At 50.0% G+C, this 18469-nt stretch overlaps 1 protein-coding gene across 2 annotated transcripts; it reads left to right on the top strand.

The window, feature by feature from the left end:
* The first annotated feature begins 70 nt into the window (after positions 1 to 70).
* On the top strand, positions 71 to 12820 carry BOLA3 (bolA family member 3). 2 transcript variants are annotated; one of them, XM_010379225.1, is made up of 4 exons: positions 71 to 244; positions 2747 to 2861; positions 5891 to 5979; positions 12577 to 12820. In XM_010379225.1, the coding sequence occupies exons 1-4, from the start codon at positions 191 to 193 to the stop codon at positions 12640 to 12642; spliced, it is 324 nt and encodes a 107-aa protein (XP_010377527.1). In that variant the 5' UTR covers positions 71 to 190; the 3' UTR covers positions 12643 to 12820. The 2 variants fall into 2 exon arrangements, with proteins under 2 accessions (XP_010377527.1, XP_010377528.1); XM_010379226.2 differs by lacking the exon at positions 5891 to 5979 and having other exon boundaries at positions 134 to 244.
* Positions 12821 to 18469: the final 5649 nt, after the last annotated feature.

Genomic DNA, 18469 nt, shown 5'->3' with positions numbered 1-18469 from the left:
GAGCCTCTGGGGGCGGAGCCAGCCCACAGGAGGCCTCCGGGGCGGGGCCTTGAGGACTGGGGCGGGGCCGGGAGGCTGATGGCCTCCGGGCGGCAGGGGGCGGCCTCTCCCAAGGCGGCGGCTCTCTGTTCCCTGCTCCGCGTCTTTCGGGCATACAGTGACCTCGGGCGGCGGGTCGCGTCGGCCGGGCATGGCGGCATGGAGCCCGGCCGCGGCAGTGCCTCTGCTTCGCGGGATCCGCGGGGTGAGCGCGGGCAGGGTCGGGGCTGCTCTCCCCGGGACGGGAGCTCCGGAGGGACCGCGGGTCCGGCAGCTGTCGGGGCTTGAGGACCGGCTCCCGGAGGGCGCGCGCAGCACCTGCAATGGGGTGCTCCTCTTCCTTTCTCTTTCATTCATTCTTTCATTCATTCATTCACTCAGCGATAACGGCATTCGAAATTTCAAGCTCCGGCGCGCTCTGGGGGAGCTCCCGAGTTGGGTGGAGGTTGAAGGTCAGGCGGACGAACACATGAACAGTCATAATACAGCGGGCAAAGGATTGATTTACGGAGCAGAAGAGAGGAGTCATAGCCCCAGAGTCAAGGCGTGGGTGCGGGGGACTGCAGCGGGGCCGGGGCCTTGGGAAGGTCGACTGGGCCTCTGACCTTGATCCTCCTCCAAATCCCACACTACCGGAGCAGAAAGCAAGCAGGGGGCACTTCCCACGCGCTCTCCTAATCTCTCCCCCTTTCTGATCCATCCTTTGCTTCAGCTCATACCCTTCTTTCTCTTTCCTTTCATTTTCCTTCTCCCCTGGTTCTGAACCTGCTTCCCCTGTGCATGAAAAGAAGTTCTTCCACTGCGGTGGCTTTCAGCGTGGACAGTGATCACCTGGGGATGTCAGTTGATTGTTCCACTAAAGGCCGCTGCCCACAGATCCACTAAGATAAAAGGCTTCTCCCAAGGATTCTGCAACGCTCACCACTCTCACCCCTTAGTAGCTGCTGATTCTGCCTGCCATCTGGCAACTCTCCGCCTTTACCCCCAAGATTGTGCCCCCAGAAGCAGCTCCATCCCACCCTCACTCCCAGCAATCCTGCCCAGCCTCTGAACATCAAGTTTCTGTCCCTCCATACAGACAATCACACTCTGGGCCTTTCTCCCGTCCTGCGTTTCTGTCCCTAATTGAATAGTTCTTCCCCTGCTCATTCATTCATCCAGCACCAAGTGCCTCTGAGGGCCTGCCCTGGGGTCAGCTCTGGGATGCTGCCGGACTCATTTCTGGCCTATAAGACCAGTGGTGAGAGAGCCAGTGCACAGCTCATTTTAAAGGAGTGGTGCTCTGAGATTCTGTGACACAGGACCCTGCTCTGAGCTATCAGGAAGGACTGAGGGGTAGAGGGGTGGGACCTTCAGCACCAGCACCCATGAACGGCCCTGGTGTCCTCCAACCTGTCATCCAAGTCTAGTCAGGGACCAGTGCCCGGTGCTTCCGTCATTGTAATGCCTCTTACTTGGGCATCTCTCCTGACTCGCTCCTGAAGGCACTGTTTCCTGCAGGTTACTTTGGTACCATGAGACTGGGTTCCATCACCTGGAGTCCCATCTCCTGTCTGATACAGTCCACAATCTTTAGCCTGGCATTCAAGGCCTGCCACACTCCATTCCCAGTCTGCCTTTTCAGCATGCACTCAGCCCAGCCAAGTGACTGCCGACCTGCTTTTCTGCTCCTTCACTACTAAATGTTGAGATGTGTTCCATCAGAAACACGGGCTCCCCTGGCCAGGCGCGGTGGCTCACGCCTGTAATCCTAGCATTTTGGGAGGTTGAAGTGGGTGGATCACCTGAGGTCAGGGGTTCGAGACCAGCCAGGCCAACATGGTGAAACCTTGTCTCTGTTAAAATTCAAAAATTTGCCTAGCGTGATGGTGGGTGCCTGGAATCCCAGCTACTCAGGAGGCTGGGGCAGGAAAATCACTTGAACCTGGGAGGTGGAGGTTTGCAGTGAGCTGAGATCGTGCCACTGCACTCCAGCCTGGGTAACAGAGCAAAACTCTGTCTCCAAAAAAAACACAACCACAGGTTCCCCATGGTAGCCATCGGGGAAGGGGTGTTGTTGCCAGTGGTAAACAACCTACAGATGTTCCTTCTTCAGGTTCTTTAATAGAATTCTGACTTTGCTCCCCAGTGAGGAGTGCGTGATGAAGAATAGATGGCTAATTGAGCGGTGGGCTGTGAGGTCACATCCCACTGGGGAGGGTGAGACATGTTAATCAGGCCTAAAGGTGATGGGAGTGTGGAATTTGGCCCCACCATCCAGGGCAGTAGATGCTGAATGACCTAGTGGTATGGATCTGAGGCAGGTTGTCCAGCTTTTCTGGCTCTATCTGTTTAACAAATTCTACCTTGGGCACATTACTGTGTGCCTCAGTTTCCTTACCTATAAAACTATCAGCATAATAGTGTTACACGACATTATCATGAGGAATCAAACATCTCTTGAATTAGGTTTGGGGCCTCTTGTCTCTGGAGTCAAATTGAGTTATTAACAATCATCCTCTCCCCACCAATAAAAGTTTATTCTGTGTTCCGGGGCACTTACATGGACTCCTGATACCACAGAGCCCCTCTGACATAACCCATGGCTATGCTGGTGAGGGCTCAGGGGCCTGCCTTGCAGGGGAATGTGAGACAGGCCTGCACAGTGGCCCAGCTCAGGGCAGCAGCATCTTCCTTTGCCCTGACCTTCCTCTCTGTTCTGTGGCAGCTTCCACTTCACCATCGGATGTTTGCCACCCAGACTGAGGGGGAGCTCAGAGTAACCCAAATTCTCAAAGAAAAGTTTCCACGAGCTACAGCTATAAAAGTCACTGACATTTCAGGTAAAGTTTCTCTCATTCTTCCCACGGCACTTTGATAAGATTTTGCCCTTTGGAAGGACAGAGGGTCAGGGGCTTGGAGGAGGGGGCTTGCTGCTGGTGAGTGGCTTCTCAAGATGTGTTGCTGCTAGACAGATGGAGCTCGGCTGCCCCCACCTCATGGGATGGCAGTCAGGATTCAGAAACATCAGAGGGAAACTGAGGACAAGGCGCAGTTGGGAGGACTCAAGGTTGCCAGCCTGGCTCAGCTCGGACAAGGTCCTTCTCTGTCACCCCAGAGCTCAGGTCCACAGTTTGTCATTTGACTTTGAATAGGTTTTGCTTTAATTTTCCCCCATTCTTCTGACACCCTAGGATATCAGAGCTGGAGTGGACCCCAGAAAGGTTTTCTTCAGCTGCCTTACTTTCCCCAAGAAGAAACGAGCCCAGAGAGGCTAAAGGAACTGCCCAGTTCCTCATAGGGAAGAGACAATGGAACTGGAACCAGAACCACGACTCAGGGGAGACTCTGTCCTAAGGCCAGTTACCAGCCCCAGCCAAGCTCTGTCCTTCTCAGGCGGCCACTGGCACCTAGAAGTTCAGGCTGGCAGTGTGTTAGGAGCAGGCTGGAGAAGCAACTTCTGCACCCACAGGATGGGAAGATAGGCCCTTTATCCACACATACACACAGAACGACCCGTGGCATGGGCCGCTGGATAGGCATCAGCCTGAATCTCTCCACACCGAGAAGCAGCCTTTGCCACTCAGCATTGCCACAAGGGCTCACTGACTTTACTGAGAACATAACATGTCCAAGGATTGGGGAGAAAGTTTAGAAAGTAGATTTTATTCTGGAAACTACAGGGAATAAAATGATCTAAAGATCTGCTGGGGTTTGGGCGCAGTGGCTCACGCCTATAATCCCAGCACTTTGGGAGGCTGAGGCAGGTGGATCACGAGGTCAGGAGTTCAAGACCAGCCTGGCCAACATGGTGAAACCCCATCTCTACTAAAAATACAAAAATTAGCCGGGCATGGTGGTGCACGCCTGTAGTCCCAGCTACTCAAGAGGCTGAGGCAGGAAACTTGCTTGAACCCGGGAGGCGGAGGTTGCAATGAGCCAAGATTGTGCCACTGCACTCAGCCTGGGTGACAGAGTGAGACTGTGTCTCCAGAAAAAAAAAAAAAAAATCTACTGGGGCTAGGCACAGTGGCTCATGTCTGTAATCCCAGCACTCTGGGAGGCTGAGGCAGGTGGATACCTGAGGTCAGGAGTTTGAGACCAGCCTGGCCAACATGGTGAAACCCCATCTCAACAGAAATACAAAAAAAAAAAAAAAAAAATTAGCCGGGCATGGTGGCGGACGCCTGTAATCCCAGCTACTTGGGAGGCTGAGGCAGGAGAATCGCTTGAACCCGGGAGGCAGAGGTTGCAGTGAGCTGAGATTGCACCACTGCACTCCAGCCTGAGTGACAAGAGCAAAACTCCGTCTCAAAAAAAAAAAAAAAAAAATCTGCTGGAATGGTACATCAGGTGAGGGCTTTGCAGGGGTCTTGCGACAATGCTGAGGCCTTGATGTTACCAGGTCCTGAACTTGCCCCAGGCCCAGGGCAGAGTTAAAGCTTGATCCAGCTCTGGCTCTGTGCAGTCCTGGACAGAGTGCAGAAGGGGAGTTGAGGCTGAGAACCTGGGTTTAACCAAAACTTGGACTCCTAGAGCACATTATAAGAGAAACAACAGGCCAGGCACGGTGGCTCACGCCTGTAATCCCAGTCCTTTGGGAGGCCGAGATAGGCAGATCACGAGGTCAGGAGATTGAGACCATCTTGGCTAACATGGTGAAGCCCCGTCTCTACTAAAAATACAAAAAAAAATTTAGCTGGGCATGGTGGCGGGCGCCTGTAATCCCAGCTACTTAGGAAGCTGAGGCAGGAGAATGGCGTGAAGCCAGGAGACACAGCTTGCAGTGAGCCCAGATCGTGCCACTGCACTCCAGCCTCAGTGACAGAGCAAGACTCCATCTCAAAAAAAAAAGAAGCAGAAAAAAAAATTAAAAATTAAAAAACAGAAAAAAAAAAAAAAAAAATTAGCCGGGCATGGTGGCGGACGCCTGTAATCCCAGCTACTTGGGAGGCTGAGGCAGGAGAATCGCTTGAACCCGGGAGGCAGAGGTTGCAGTGAGCTGAGATTGCACCACTGCACTCCAGTGACAGAGCCTCAGTGACAGAGCAAGACTCCATCTCAAAAAAAAAAGAAGCAGAACAAAGCCTGTTGAGTACATTGCACCTCTCGTACAATGGCCTGGCTGTGTTAATCATGCAGGGGACATTTTCTTGCCCGTGTTATTTCACGCTAGAGCTATGTGTTTATCATCAGTCATCAGCACCAGCTCTCCAACCAGGTGGAGGAAAGCTCAGGCAGGGGTGGATGGTCCACCAAGTCTGTCTCGAGGGCTTCACCAAAAAGTTCTCCCCCAAAACCCAGGATGAAACCCTGGATGCTGTGCTGTGGACCCAGCAGTGCTAGAGATAGCCACGAGCAGCTCCATGCATAGCATGTTTGCTGTGTCCCCGGCTCTCATGCTCCCCTGGTTCTTTCTTTCCTTTGGATAGTATTACACAGTTTTCAAACCAAATTGTGGTGTATTTTTGCCCTTCAAAAATACTGATCTTCCGTCCTTTGGAAGGTGGAACACTGAAATTCCATCCTTCTCATCCTCTTCGGTGGTGTTTGTTGGACTAGTAAAAGGAAACACTGTACACTCCCTAGGTTGTCCATGCTTTATGCCTTATCTTTCCTGCCCACAAGTGATAACCCCAGGTGGTGCAGCTGCCTCGCAAAAGGAAGAGCACATTTTGGATTGTGGCAACCTGTCAGGAGGAGCATGTGGTCAGATTGGAAGCCATGATCTTTTCCTAATGGTCTTAGCAACTTTCCTTTGTGCTGAATGATAATATTCAGACCTTTGGATTGTACAGTACTTTGAGGACATATGGGACCATGGCTGCCATGACTTAATAATTGAAATGCTTTTGAATCGTGTCTATTTTAGGAGGTTGTGGGGCGATGTATGAAATTAAAATTGAATCAGAAGAATTTAAGGAGAAGAGAACTGTCCAGCAGCACCAGATGGTTAATCAGGTCAGTAGAGGCAACAGTGCCCCTTGCCACTGGCCTTCAGCCTCCAAAAGGGCCTGCCAAGCAGGGATGGTGGTTTTTGCTATCAGTTGCAGGAAAGAATAATGCAGTACCACAGTCATGAAACAGGACTCAAGACCTGAGAAAAATCGAATCTGGGAGTATCTGCATTGTGGCAAATAGGAATTTTATTCATAATTGAAGCCAGGCCTCCCAATAGTGATTTCATATGTCCTTGTATAATGCTACTAATGTTTACTGTTATTGTCACATATTGATGAGGATATCTAAACACAGACAGTGCTAAAAGATGCATGTTTTTGTAGATCTGAAGAGGGGTTTTTGGACTCTCTTTGGGACCGCTTTACAGATGGGTCAGTTGGTGCATGGCGTGAGTGAGAATGGCTGCTGCTGCCCCAGACCCAGTGACAGAACATTTGGGTTCTGGAACATCATGGTCAACCAGCCTAAGGCTCAGTTTAAATATTATCCATATTTATTTTAATTGGAACTTATAACAACTTTGACCCTTGTTCCTGTACCTATGACTTTGCCCCCTCACTGGGTGTGTTTGGCATCATTCTGGAAGGCCTTGCCATTGTGAACTAGTGTTATTTTTGTAAAGCACAGCACTGGTAATGAGCGTCTGTTCAGTGGCCTCTCATGCATCAAGTTCAGGTGTCCTAGACTGCTGTTCATGCATTTCCCCCGCCCTTCTCTGTGTGCACCCTCCCAGCCGGCCTCTGCCTGCTGGTCTCTCTCTATCTGGGTATTTGCCCAGAATGGACCTCCTGCCTGGGTTGCCCTTCCTTCCGTCCTCCACTCAGCTCAAATGCTGCCTCTCCTCCCTCCCCAGCAGGGAATGAATGCCCTTCCCCGCCCTCCCTGGCTCCCTTTTTTGGCTGTTGGTGGTTTCCGTTTGTGTCCTGAAAACTGACATCCCTGCTGTCTGACCCTGCAACCTGTCAGCCCTTTGTGGACCAGTGCCCTTTGGGATCCATCTTTGTGTTTCTCATGGAACCTAGCCCTTTGCAGTGGATGTGACCCCTACAGCCCTAAGGCATGCTGGTGGTCTGCTGGGTGCTCCAGTCACTGAGCCCTCCTGGAAACTCTTCCAGCCCCATGTGATCTCTGGGGTCAGAATCAAGGTAGAAGACGAGACAGGGGAGACCTGGCTGACCCAGATGATCCCCAACCCGTGGCACTTTGGGTTTTATTCTCAGATCTCTGTACAAGCCACCTGGTGCGACTGGACCCACGGATGCTGGTAATTTGAGTGTGTCCCTTGGCCTGAAGCCACAGTTACAAGTGGTTAAGGAAGCAGGTTCTGCAGTTGGACTTGCCACTTTCAAATCTGGGCTTTGCTACTTTCTAGCCATGTGACCTTGAGCAAGTTTTTCAACCCTACCCTTTGCCTCAGTTTCCTAATTGAGAGTAACAGTGCTTGCTTCAAAGCGTTGCTGTGAGGATTCGTGATAAAGTACACACTGAGCACTGACAACAGTGCCCGACACAGAGTAAGCCTTTCATAAATGTGGCCGCCATCACCATCATTTCATCTCCAACACTGGAAGGAAGCTGCAGCAGTCTGGGGTGGGGAAAGGCTGTGATTCCTACAGTTTGGGGGAGTGTCAGCTCACGGTCTTGGGATTGAAGTGTCCTCTGGTCCCCTACAGCAACATGTGCCTCTCCTCACACTTCCTGAGTAGACAGCCCAGCCACTTGTCCTTCATTTCCCCTCGAAAGCAGGCTTAGTGCAGGGCGGGGCTGTGTCCCCCACACTTAACAAAGGACCTGGCACATGGAAGGAGCCCAGTCAGTATCTCTTGAGAGTTTGCAGACAGTGAGGAGAGTTGGCGTGTGTTTTCTTATTGGCTTACCCATAGAAATTAAATTTTAGTATCTCAAAGGTGCTCCGTTTTGGAGAACTCACATCCTGACATTGGGGCACTTGTAAAAATTTATACTTTTTTTTTTTTTTTTAATTCCCACGGAGTCTCACTTTGTCACCCAGGCTAGAGTGCAGTGGTGCTATCTTGTCTCACTGTAACCTCTGCCTCCTGGGTTCAAGCAATTCTCCTGCCTCAGCCTCCCAAGTAGCTGGGATTATAGGCACCCACCACCATGCCTGGCTAATTTTAGTATTTTTAGTAAAGACAGGGTTTCACCATGTTGACCAGGCTGGTCTCGAACTCCTGACTTCAGGTGATCTACCTGCCTCGGCCTCCCAAAGTGCTGGGATTACAGGCATGAGCCACCATGCCCGGCCTTAAGAATATACATTTTTATATTTATATAGAGATGAGGTTCCACTGTGCTGCTCAGGCTGGTCTTGAACTCTTTGGCGATCTTCCTGCCTCGGCCTCCCTAAGTGTTGGGATTACAGGTGTGAGCCACTGCGCCTGGAGCAGCTGCATCCTGAGTTACTCTAGAGGCCTCTCCTCCACTCCCAGTCAGAACAGCCCTTCTGGCTCAGGACTTGGGGTGTCATGCAGCTCCACACTGGGTGTCTGCAGGCAGCTGACATGAGGGGGTCCCCTGAGCCTGGCCACAGTACATTCTTAGGGGGCTGACACTTGTGTTAAAATATATGGACTTGGTCATAGGCAATTTTAGATGATTTAAGTTTGGGGGTGTTGGCTTTGACAGTCGCATGAGAATGATGAAAATGAAAATCTTCAGGAGCAAGTCTGTTGGCTGGCAGGGTCTGAGCCGGGACCTGGAGCTGCCCTGCCAGGACAGCTGTTGGGAATGGGATTCTGACAGGCACTGCCCTAAGAGAAGGCAGAGACCTGGAATCAAGGGGAAGGCAAGGCGGTAACTGGACTCCACTCCCAGGGCCAGCTGGTCTCTTCAGGAGTGAGGTGGGGGTGGGGTAGGTGCCCCATCCAGATGCTCTCATGCCCAGGCTGTTTGGGTAGGGGGGCTGGTGTCCTGCCGGAGTGAAGCTTGCCTCATCTATTTTGCCTACTCACCCTGTGCGTAGTAATGTTCATCCTGGTGCTATAGAATCAGAATTTTCTGTCCAAAAGGCCTGAAAATGTCGCCCAACCCATCCGATACTGGCATGCCTCCTGAGCTTCCCATCAGACGGTCCCTGCGGGATTCCCTGGAGGCCCCCCCCCCCCCCACCGGCACCCTCAGGAAGGACTTGTTCCTCTGGGACCCTGCTGCAGGGGGCTTGGCCTCTCCCAGGCCCCAGTGCATCTCTTGGGAAATACTCACTGGGCATTTGCTGTGGGCCAGCCCCAGGAGGCGTAGATATTGAGAATTCTGTACCAGGAGCACCTCCCTACCTGTCCTCCTGCCATCCTGGGGAGGTGGCAGCAAGGGCAGAGTAGGTAGTCGCGGTGAGCACTGAGTTGCCTTTTGAGGTGGACAGAGGTGAGATCTGAGCCTCATATTGGCAAATATTGCATGAGGCATTGACCACAGGTGCCCAGCGTCATGCCTGCCACGTGGAAGGCAGTTGCTAAACAGTTGTTGCCGTCTCCCCGCCTCCGGCCTCTTTCCAGCTTTGGGGATTGCCCTCCCCTAAGGCACCTCCACCAATGTCTTTCCCCTGCTCAGAGCCTTTGCATGGCTCTCCTGCTTGCCCAGAATCCAGTCCAGTCTTCCTAGCCTGGGATTGACCATGCTTCATGTGATCTGCCTCAGTCTCCCTGACATGTGCCTACCTCAGTGAATCACGGGAGCTTCTCAACCTCTCCTCACTTTCTGTCCTGGGCCAGATGCCCTGTCGCTCTTGCTTGCTCCATTTCTGGCTGGCCAACTCCAGGGCTGCCTCCTGTGTGTGGCCCTTGTGCGTCCACCCTAGTCACCAGTGCAGTAGCTTACCTCGAACACCAGAAGCGGGGCTGTGCTGGCTTGAGTCTGGCAGTCCACTGCTGCCCTCATTCAGTCCATTTGTGTTAGACTTGTGCTACTTTCTCTTACCTTTTTCATTACTTTCCCATGCCTTTTCCTCTGTGTCCCCAGCACCTGCTATAGTGCTGTGGGCATGGCAGGTGCTTAAGATTGTTTATCTAAGCTGCTTCTTATTACCTATGGGACTTCAGCCAAGTCACTTCCCCCAGCAGGGCCCCAGTTTCCTTAACTGTGGAGTGACTGAGGTGATCTCTAAGACCCTGTGCGGCTGTAAGGGACTGTAGTGTGTATTGGGAAGCCCTCAGGGGCTGCACAGAATGCAGGGAGAAGGCATCAGAGAGGGGGAGTGTGCAGGGCCTGAGGAGGTGAAGCCCAGAAGGTTCCTCTGTCCAGGGTCAGTCACATGAAGGTGTGACTGGGCCCTCACCCAGCCAAGTGGATGTAAGGAGGAGAGGCTGGTTGTGGCCCAGCCACAGACACAGTCTCTAGGGAGCATTCCACGCCTGCAGAGAGCAAGTGGCCCAGGGACCTTCGCCCAGTGATAGAAGGCTTTTTCCAGGGACATTTCTGCCTGTTTGTAGAGTTGAGGGCCTTGCACTTGATTGTGGAGTTGGAGGGTGTGCAGTGTAGGCCAAGTGGGGCAGCTCATTGTCCCCCAACACAACAGGAGCTCCTGGATCAGGGCAAGTCAGGAACATGATGGAAACCAGGTGTGGCCAGGACCTCAGGATACCTGGGTTCATATCCTGATTCCATTACTCACTTGTTTGCCGACTTTGGCAAGGAGTAGACTCTGTTTTTTGTTTGGTTTTGTTTTGTTTTTTAAATAAAATACGGGGATAGGACTAGATTGTATCTAAGGATCTATAAACCTGACCACATATATTAGGATTCTTTATATTGTAAGTGACAGAGACCAAGTTAAAATTAGCATAAGTAAACAAGGGGAATTATTTGGCCCATGTAACAAAATTATCTGGTTTCAGGTATATCTAGATTCCTCTCTCTCTCTCTTTCTTAGCCTCTCAGCTTTCAGCTTCTTTCCCTGTGTTGGTCTCCTTTTCTCATGCTAAAGATGGGCTTTCTCTCCTTGGTGGGAAACATGGTCCATGGCCACCTCCAATTGATATCATAGCATATTGGCCCAAGACACAAGGCTCCACTGTCATAAATCCTAAGGGAGATTCTGAGTGGCCCAATTTGGGTCATGTGCCACCCCGGTCCAGTCATAGGCTGGGCCAGTGGCACATCATGACCTCAATATCAGACCAATTGGTAGTTCCACCAGAAGTGTACAATAAAGTAGAAAAGGGATTATTCCCCAAGAGAAGGAGCTCATTAAACAGACTGGAAAAGAAAAATGTCCACCCTACTATGATCATCAGATTTTGGCCTAGTATAAAAGGATCTTACTTTTCCTCTGTACTGATTATAAACTTGAGAGGTCCAAGCCACTCTGATTCTGTAACCTCTCTTTCTCCCAGCACTACAGGGGCCAGATATCTATTTGACTCTGGTGGTTCCTTCAGATTTGGGCTCTGACACCATTTGTAGCCCGAAAACAAGTCCCATAATTCCTTTGAATCTTTATTTCTTGCTCTGACCATTGGGGAATTTGTGCTAATTGGTATGATTTTAAAGAACAGCTCATTTTAAAGAATGCCTGATGCTTGAAATAACAAAATACAGGAAGCAGCATAAAAGTTCACTAGGGAACAGGTTGAAAAGTTATAGTACATTCATATAATGGAATACTATGCTGATGCAAAAAAGAATCAGGATGCCCATCCATGCCTAACATAGAAAGATCTCCAAGGTAGATGTTTAGGGGAAGAGCAAAGTGCAGAGCAGGGGTGTCCAATCCTTTGGCTTCCTTGGGCCACACATAAAATATACTAACACTAATGATAGCTGATGAGCTTTAAAAAAAATTTTTTTTTTAATCTCAAAATGTTTTATAAAATTTTACGAATTTGTATTAGGCCACATTCAAAGCTGTCATGGGCTGGGCCGTGGGTTGGACAAGCTTGGTGTAATGTGTTTGAAATGTTAACCATTTGCGTTTTAAAAGATCATGCAGTGAAATATATTAGCCTGAATATGCCTGGTGAATATGCATTTTTAAATCCCTGTAAAGATACACAAGAAACCGGCGAGGCACAGTGGCTCATGCTTGTAATTCCAGCACTTTGGGAAGCCAAGACAGGCAGATTGCTCCAGTCCAGGAGTTCAGGACCATCCTTGGCAATATAGTGAGACCCTGTCTCTACAAAAAATAAAAAATCAGCCAGGCATGGTGGTATGTGCCTGTAGTCCCAGCTACTAGGGAGGCTGAAGCAGGAGGACTGTTTGAGCCCAGGAGGCGGAGGTTGCAGTAAGCCGATATTGTACCACTGCACTCCAATTTGGGTGCTAGGGTGAGACCCTGACTCAAAAAAAAAAAAAAAAAGATACACAAGAAACTAACAACAGTTCTTTTGGGAATGGGGGTGGAAACTGGGGAGATGGACAGGTGCAGGAGGGAGACTTCCCTGTATGCCTTTTTGTACTTTTGGATCTTTAAATCATGTTAGATACTACTGATTAAAACAATTGTTTTTCAAAAAAAGGAAAAATTGCTTAAACAAAGCACAAAGTCTCCTTCAGATGTAGAGCTGTATAAAAATACTCTCAGAGAATTACTGTAACCAATGTCAAATACACAAAAACTGATGATGCTGTTTTCTTACTTAGGCACTAAAAGAAGAAATCAAAGAGATGCATGGATTGCGGATATTTACCTCTGTCCCCAAACGCTGACCACGCCCTGGCTGCATAGATGCTGCTGCTTAAGACCTTGAATGAACTTGACTAACATCATTCTTCCCTAAGCATTCACCAAAAAATTTATATATTTTGCTCCTATACATTTCCATATTATAATTATAGAAGATGTATAATCTATTTAGATGTTAATTAAAGGAAACAAACAACTGAAGCTTTTGAAGGGTCATTAGTAATGTTTCAGGTTCCTTTACTTTGGCCAAAGGGGTCTTGTCTTTAGACAGTTCTGTCCTGCTGCTACAGAGAGAGAATGCAGTGCTAAGCTTTTTGTGTTGTGAAGAGGTTTTCCTGTTTCTTCCCCCCACGAAACTGCTGAGGCCTCTTCATCTTACTGAAACAAAGAAAAGATCCTTTCCTATTGCTGTTCTTTTCTTTTATCATTCTTTTCTTCCCCCTCTAAACTTCTTACGTGAATGATCTGGGACCCTCAATTTCTTATGCTCTGAAATGGACTCTGGGGATTTGGGGGTGCCAGGATCCCGGTTCTTTTCCTGTGTTCGAAGATCCTCCACCCCTTGATTCTTGGTAGGAGGCAGAGCCCACCTCCCACGACAGAAGCTGAAAAGGCTTGCTTTCCCTGCCTCCCTCACAGCTGAGGCACAGGCAGACGTTCCAGACTCAGCCAATCAGATGGACCTGCCCTGAACTTGGGAGCAAGTGACACTGAGGAGCAGGGACAGTGGGACATCCATTCCTGCTGCAGCCATGGCTACAACATCTGGTGTTCTGGATGGTGGTGGTGGTGGCAGCCGATGGAGTACTATAAGCTGCTATCTCTGGAGTCTGTGGTGGTGGTTGCGGTGTCTGGGTCTGCAGCGTGGTTTGGGCTCCAGCCATGGAGACTTCCTTGTCCCTGTTTTCAGCAGCTGGCCCGCCAGTGTTCCCAGACATCTTGTGACTGCCCCCACACCCTTTCATTAAAAATTATTTTCTGCTCCCATCAGCCAGCACCCCTGTTACCATGGCAGTGGGAGGTTGACCATCCACTCCTCTCTCACACTCCTTTTCAAGGAACCGACCACCAGAGAAGTTAGGGGTCACTATTGGTTCTGAAGGTACCTCCCTAAGAAATGAGGACATGAAGATATAACAACCTTGGGCCCCAGGTTTTTGGGGGCAGAAAAAAATTTCAAATATTCTGTTCATATACTGTGCCCCCGTTTTGTAATTTTAAAATATTCTCTGTCTGCACAGTGGGGTTGGGAGGGATTGGTACCTGCCAGGGGAGAACTGCCTTCCTTACAAGGAGTAGAGTCACTCAGTTGTATCAGAGCTGAGAAGGATGGGACAAAACAGAACTATGCCTGAAGGCCCGAGCCACCTCTGAAACAGCTAGACACCCCAGGGATGGCTTTCAGGTGATGTGGTGAGGAAACACCCAAGCTTGGAATCCCAGAGGCCAGCAGGACGGCAGTGGTCAGTGAGAATGGAGAAACCTCAAAATTAGACACACTGATTCCCTGCGTGGAACCTATTTGTCTTTCTCTTAAGAGTGGGCTCAACATAGTGATCTAAAGAACAGAATAGGCCAGGTGTGGTGGCTCACACCTGTAATCCCAGCACTTTGGGAGGCCAAGGAGGGTGGGGGCGCGGATCACAAGGTCAGGAGTTCGAGACCAGCTTGACCAACATGGTGAAACCCCATCTCTACTAAAAATACAAAAATTAGCCAGGCATGGCAGCACGCACCTGTAATCCCAGCTACTCAGGAGGCTGAGGCAGGAGAATCGCTTGAACCCAGGAGGCAGAAATTGCAGTGAGCCAAGATTGTGCCACTGCACTCCAGCCTAGGTGACAGAGTGAGACTGTCTAAAAAAAAAAAAAAAAAAAATAAGAAACCCAGAATAAAGTGAAAGTGACCTGCAGTTTCAGAGGATACATCATGTAATGCACAGTGGCTTTCTCCTTGCTCTCTCTCTTGGATTGTTTGCTCTGGGGGAAGGCAGCCATGTTGTGAGAACACTCAAGCAGCCTGCGGAGAGGTCCATATGGTGAGAAACTGAGGCCTTTTACCAACAGCCAGCCAAACGGGCCTGCCAACAGCCAGCACAGAATGAGGCCTTCTACCAGGACAAGAGTCATGTGGGTGAGCCACCTTGGAAGTGGATCCTTCAGCCACAGTCAAGCCATCAGAAGATTACAGCCCCAGCTGGCATCCTGACTGCAGGTTGAGCCAGAGCCACTCAGCTGAGCAACTCCCCAATTTCTGACCAAGAGAAACTGTGAAATACATATATGTGTTTGTTGTTTTAAGCCACTGTTTGGGGTTACATTTTTATGTAGCAATTGATAATTAATATATTTGTTTATTACTGAAGGAACACAGGGGCCTCTCATTTATTGACAGAAAGGTTGAAAAGTCAAACTTTAGGCTGGTCGCAGTGGCACACGTGTGTAATCCCAGCACTTTGGGAGGCTGAGGTGGGTGGATCACTTGAGGTCAGGGGTTCAAGACCAGCCTGGCCAACATGGTGAAAACTTGTCTCTACTAAAAAAACAAAACAAAACAAAACACAAAAATTAGCCAGGCATAGTGGCATGTGCCTGTAGTCCCAGCTACTCAGGAGGCTGAGGCAGGAGAATCGCTCGAACCTGGGAAGCAGAGGCTGCAGTGAGCCAAGATTGTGCTACCACACTCCAGCCTGGATGACAGAGCCAGACTCCATCTCAAAAAGAAAGAAGAGAAAAGAAAAGAAAAGAAAAGAAAGAAAAAGAGCCAAATTGCAGAAAGGACACAGGTCCAGCTAGGAATCAGGAACACCAGTGCCACTGGGTCTCCCCTTCATCTGCTGTCCATTCTTCTCTGCAGATCAGCTTTATTATCTCTCACTCTAGATTGGCATCTGCCATACAGTAGTGACTTGACTGCCTGTAGCTCTTAATTTATATATTTTAATGTCCAGGCCAGCCAGATGTGGTGGCTCACATCTGTAATCCCAACACTTTGGGAGGCAGAGATGGGAGAATTGCTTGAGCCCAGGAGTTTGAGACCAGCCTGGGCAACAAGTAAGACACTGTTTCTACAAAAAATAAAAATTAAAAAAATTAGCCAGTTGTGGTGACATGCACCTGTAGCCCTAGCAACTCTGGAGGCTGAGGCAGGAGGATCACTTGAGCCCAGGAGTTTGAGGCTGCAGTAAGCTGTGACTGTGTCACTGCACTCAGCCTGGATGGCACACAGTGAGATCCTGTTCAGGCCATGGGAAGAGCAGACTTTCTTTTCAAGTTCCCAGGAGGGCCTCTGATTGGCTCATCTTGAATCAGGAGCCACCTGGACTAAACCACTGCACGAGCAGACTTTCTTTTTAAGTTCCCAGGAGGGCCTCTGATGGGCTCCTCTTGAATCAGGAGCCATCTGTACTAACCTGTTGGAAGAGCAAACTTTCAAGTTCCCAGGAAGGCCTCTGATTGGCTCATCTTGAATTCGGAGCCACCTGGACTAACCAGGTGGAGTCCAGGGGTGGTATAAAATTGTAGTCTCTAGCTGAACTCCGGCTTGAAGTGGAGAGAGGAGGCGTTACCAAAAGAAAAGGGGGTTCTATTCTTCGAAGAAGGGCTAGGACAGAGCAGCAGATGTTCTTGACTGGAGGAAAAGGTAAGTGTGGCTTTGTGGGCCAAGCCGCCTACGAACCTCCGGACAGCAGAAGACGGGACTCTTCCTTCTGCTTCACCCCGCCCGCACCCAGGGAACTCTTCAGGCTTGTGAAATGTGTAATCCCCTAAATGCTTCTAAATCTGGAAACAAGTAACCACCCCCCACCCAGTTGTTCTTTCCCCCAAATTAAAAGGAAAGTTGGAAGAGGAATCACAGGTTTTCTTTTTAATTGATGGATTAGAAAAGAAGAAAGTGTTTAATCCCAGTGGCTAGAGTATAGCATTGCATCGGACGCAGCCACCTCCTAGCTTTTTAAGTGTTGCTTGTGGAAAGTGCTAGGTTCACCTGAGAGGTCTTCTGAGCTCAGTGTCCTTTTAAAAACAATGTGCAGTTTTCCAGTGGAAAACCCAAAGTGCCCTGAGGTGCCTGCTGACTGGGCAAGTCAGTGTAGGGGAAACGCCTGCTCCACAGCCCTCCCCTGGGCACATTTCATTCCTGGGTTCCTGTAGTGCCCCTCAGTCCTGGTTAGACCACCCAACTAGAAGAATAGGGGACAGGGTGGCCAGTAACCTGAGAGGGGACCTGAGGCTGCAAAGCCCCACCCAGACACAGACTGGTTAGGAGCCAATGGTTTCAATTCCCTTTCTTGGGAATCCAGAGTGGGAAAGGTGAGTGAATTACTCGCGGAGAGCCAGTCCACGACCAGACAATGGCTGCTGGAGCGCTCAGGACAAAAGGCCCTGGGAATCCAAACCGGGAAGTGCGGAGATAATGGACTAGAGAGGCCAAAGTTGAACAAATGGACTGAGAAGGTCATGAATGAAGGGTTGTGGCAAGAACGTGCTAAGAGAAAGCAGGCACTGAAATAAAGAAGATACAGTGATTCCCATTCTGGCTGTAAATTCGAACCACCTGGGATAATTACAAATATCCCTTCCTGGGTCCCTGCCAGGTTTAAGAGTCTCATTAGTGAGGGGAAGGGAGAGCGGAGGCACAGAGACCAGGTAAGTCACCGGACGGGTGGACTCTCTATCCCCTACCAGCCCCCGAGGCCTGCCCTGCCCGCAGCAGTTCCCCTCCGTCCAGCTCCTTTTCCCTCGATGGGGCTACTGCGCATCCATTAATTCACCTTCTCGCCTCCACCCCCTCACCCATTTGCGGGGAATTGCCCCCAACCCCTAATTCCGCGGAGTGAACAGCGGGAGCACTCCCAGGCAGCCAGAGCCCGGACAGGCCCGACGTGGCTTGCGCGCAGAAGATGCCTGTCCTGGAAAATGGTCGCAGCCGGCAGTGGTCTGTTAATCCTCTCAACAGAAAGCAGCCCCACGAGTCTGCGGTCCCACGGGCCGGCTCTATCCACAGGGTGCACCGAAGCGCAGAGAAGGTGGAGATGGAGTGACGGGAGGGGGTTCCGACGCCCTGAATGCCGGGGTCCAGATGTTGTTGGAGAGTGGCAAGCGCGCCCTAGTCCGTGCTTCTTCGCCACGACTCTGAAACGTCGTTTTAAATAAGACACTCACTCACAGCTCAAGTCCGCCGGCGGTGGCTTCTGAGCTCCAGCTGCCTTCTTCGGGCCACCTAAAGGAGCGCAACCCGCAGAGCGCGCACTCTTGCACGCCCCACCGCCTCTCCACTCCCTGCTCAATCAGCCAACATTTGTACCTGCACTGGTGCTAATGATGCTGGTCGGGCTATGCTAGGAGTCATCTCTACCCTTAGGCACCTCATTCCAGGAAGCTGACCTCATTTCTCAGCTCCTGGTAAGATACCCTGTGGCTGTGAATTTAAAAGAGCATTTGTGTAATTTATTTTTTTCTGTAAGGAAAAGGTGTTTAGAGGGGCAGATTAGAGTGTACCTAAAAGATGCCAGACAGGTTATTTTCTTTTACAATAAGACTACAAAGAAGCAATCATAGAAAGAAACAATCATAGTGACTATGGTCAAACAAAACTGCGAACCGAAGTGTCTATACTAAAGCCAACTTGGTTTTTTTTTTTTTTTTTTTGAGATGGAGTCTTGCTTTGTCTCCCAGGCTAGAATGCAGTGGCACGATCTCTGCTCACTGCAACCTCTGCCTCTGGGGTTCAAGTGATTCTCCTGTCTCAACCTCCCAAGTAGCTAGGATTACAGATGCCTGCCACCAAGTCCAGCTAATTTTTGTGTTTTTTAGTAGAGATGGGGTTTCACCATGTTGGCCAGACTGGTTT

Source organism: Rhinopithecus roxellana, chromosome 17 (genome assembly GCF_007565055.1).
Source record: "Rhinopithecus roxellana isolate Shanxi Qingling chromosome 17, ASM756505v1, whole genome shotgun sequence".
Taxonomy (NCBI): Eukaryota; Metazoa; Chordata; class Mammalia; order Primates; family Cercopithecidae; genus Rhinopithecus; species Rhinopithecus roxellana.
This window is presented reverse-complemented; position numbering and strand designations above follow the sequence as displayed.

What these genes read in the sequence shown, in the direction of transcription:
- BOLA3 (XM_010379225.1), top strand. Translation starts at nt 191, where the DNA reads ATGGCGGCATGGAGCCCGGCCGCGGCAGTGCCTCTGCTTCGCGGGATC. An exon ending in AAAAGTCACTGACATTTCAG is followed by an intron (nt 2,862 to 5,890) that starts GTAAAGTTTCTC and finishes TGTCTATTTTAG; the next exon opens with GAGGTTGTGGGGCGATGTAT. An exon ending in AGCACCAGATGGTTAATCAG is followed by an intron (nt 5,980 to 12,576) that starts GTCAGTAGAGGC and finishes TTTCTTACTTAG; the next exon opens with GCACTAAAAGAAGAAATCAA.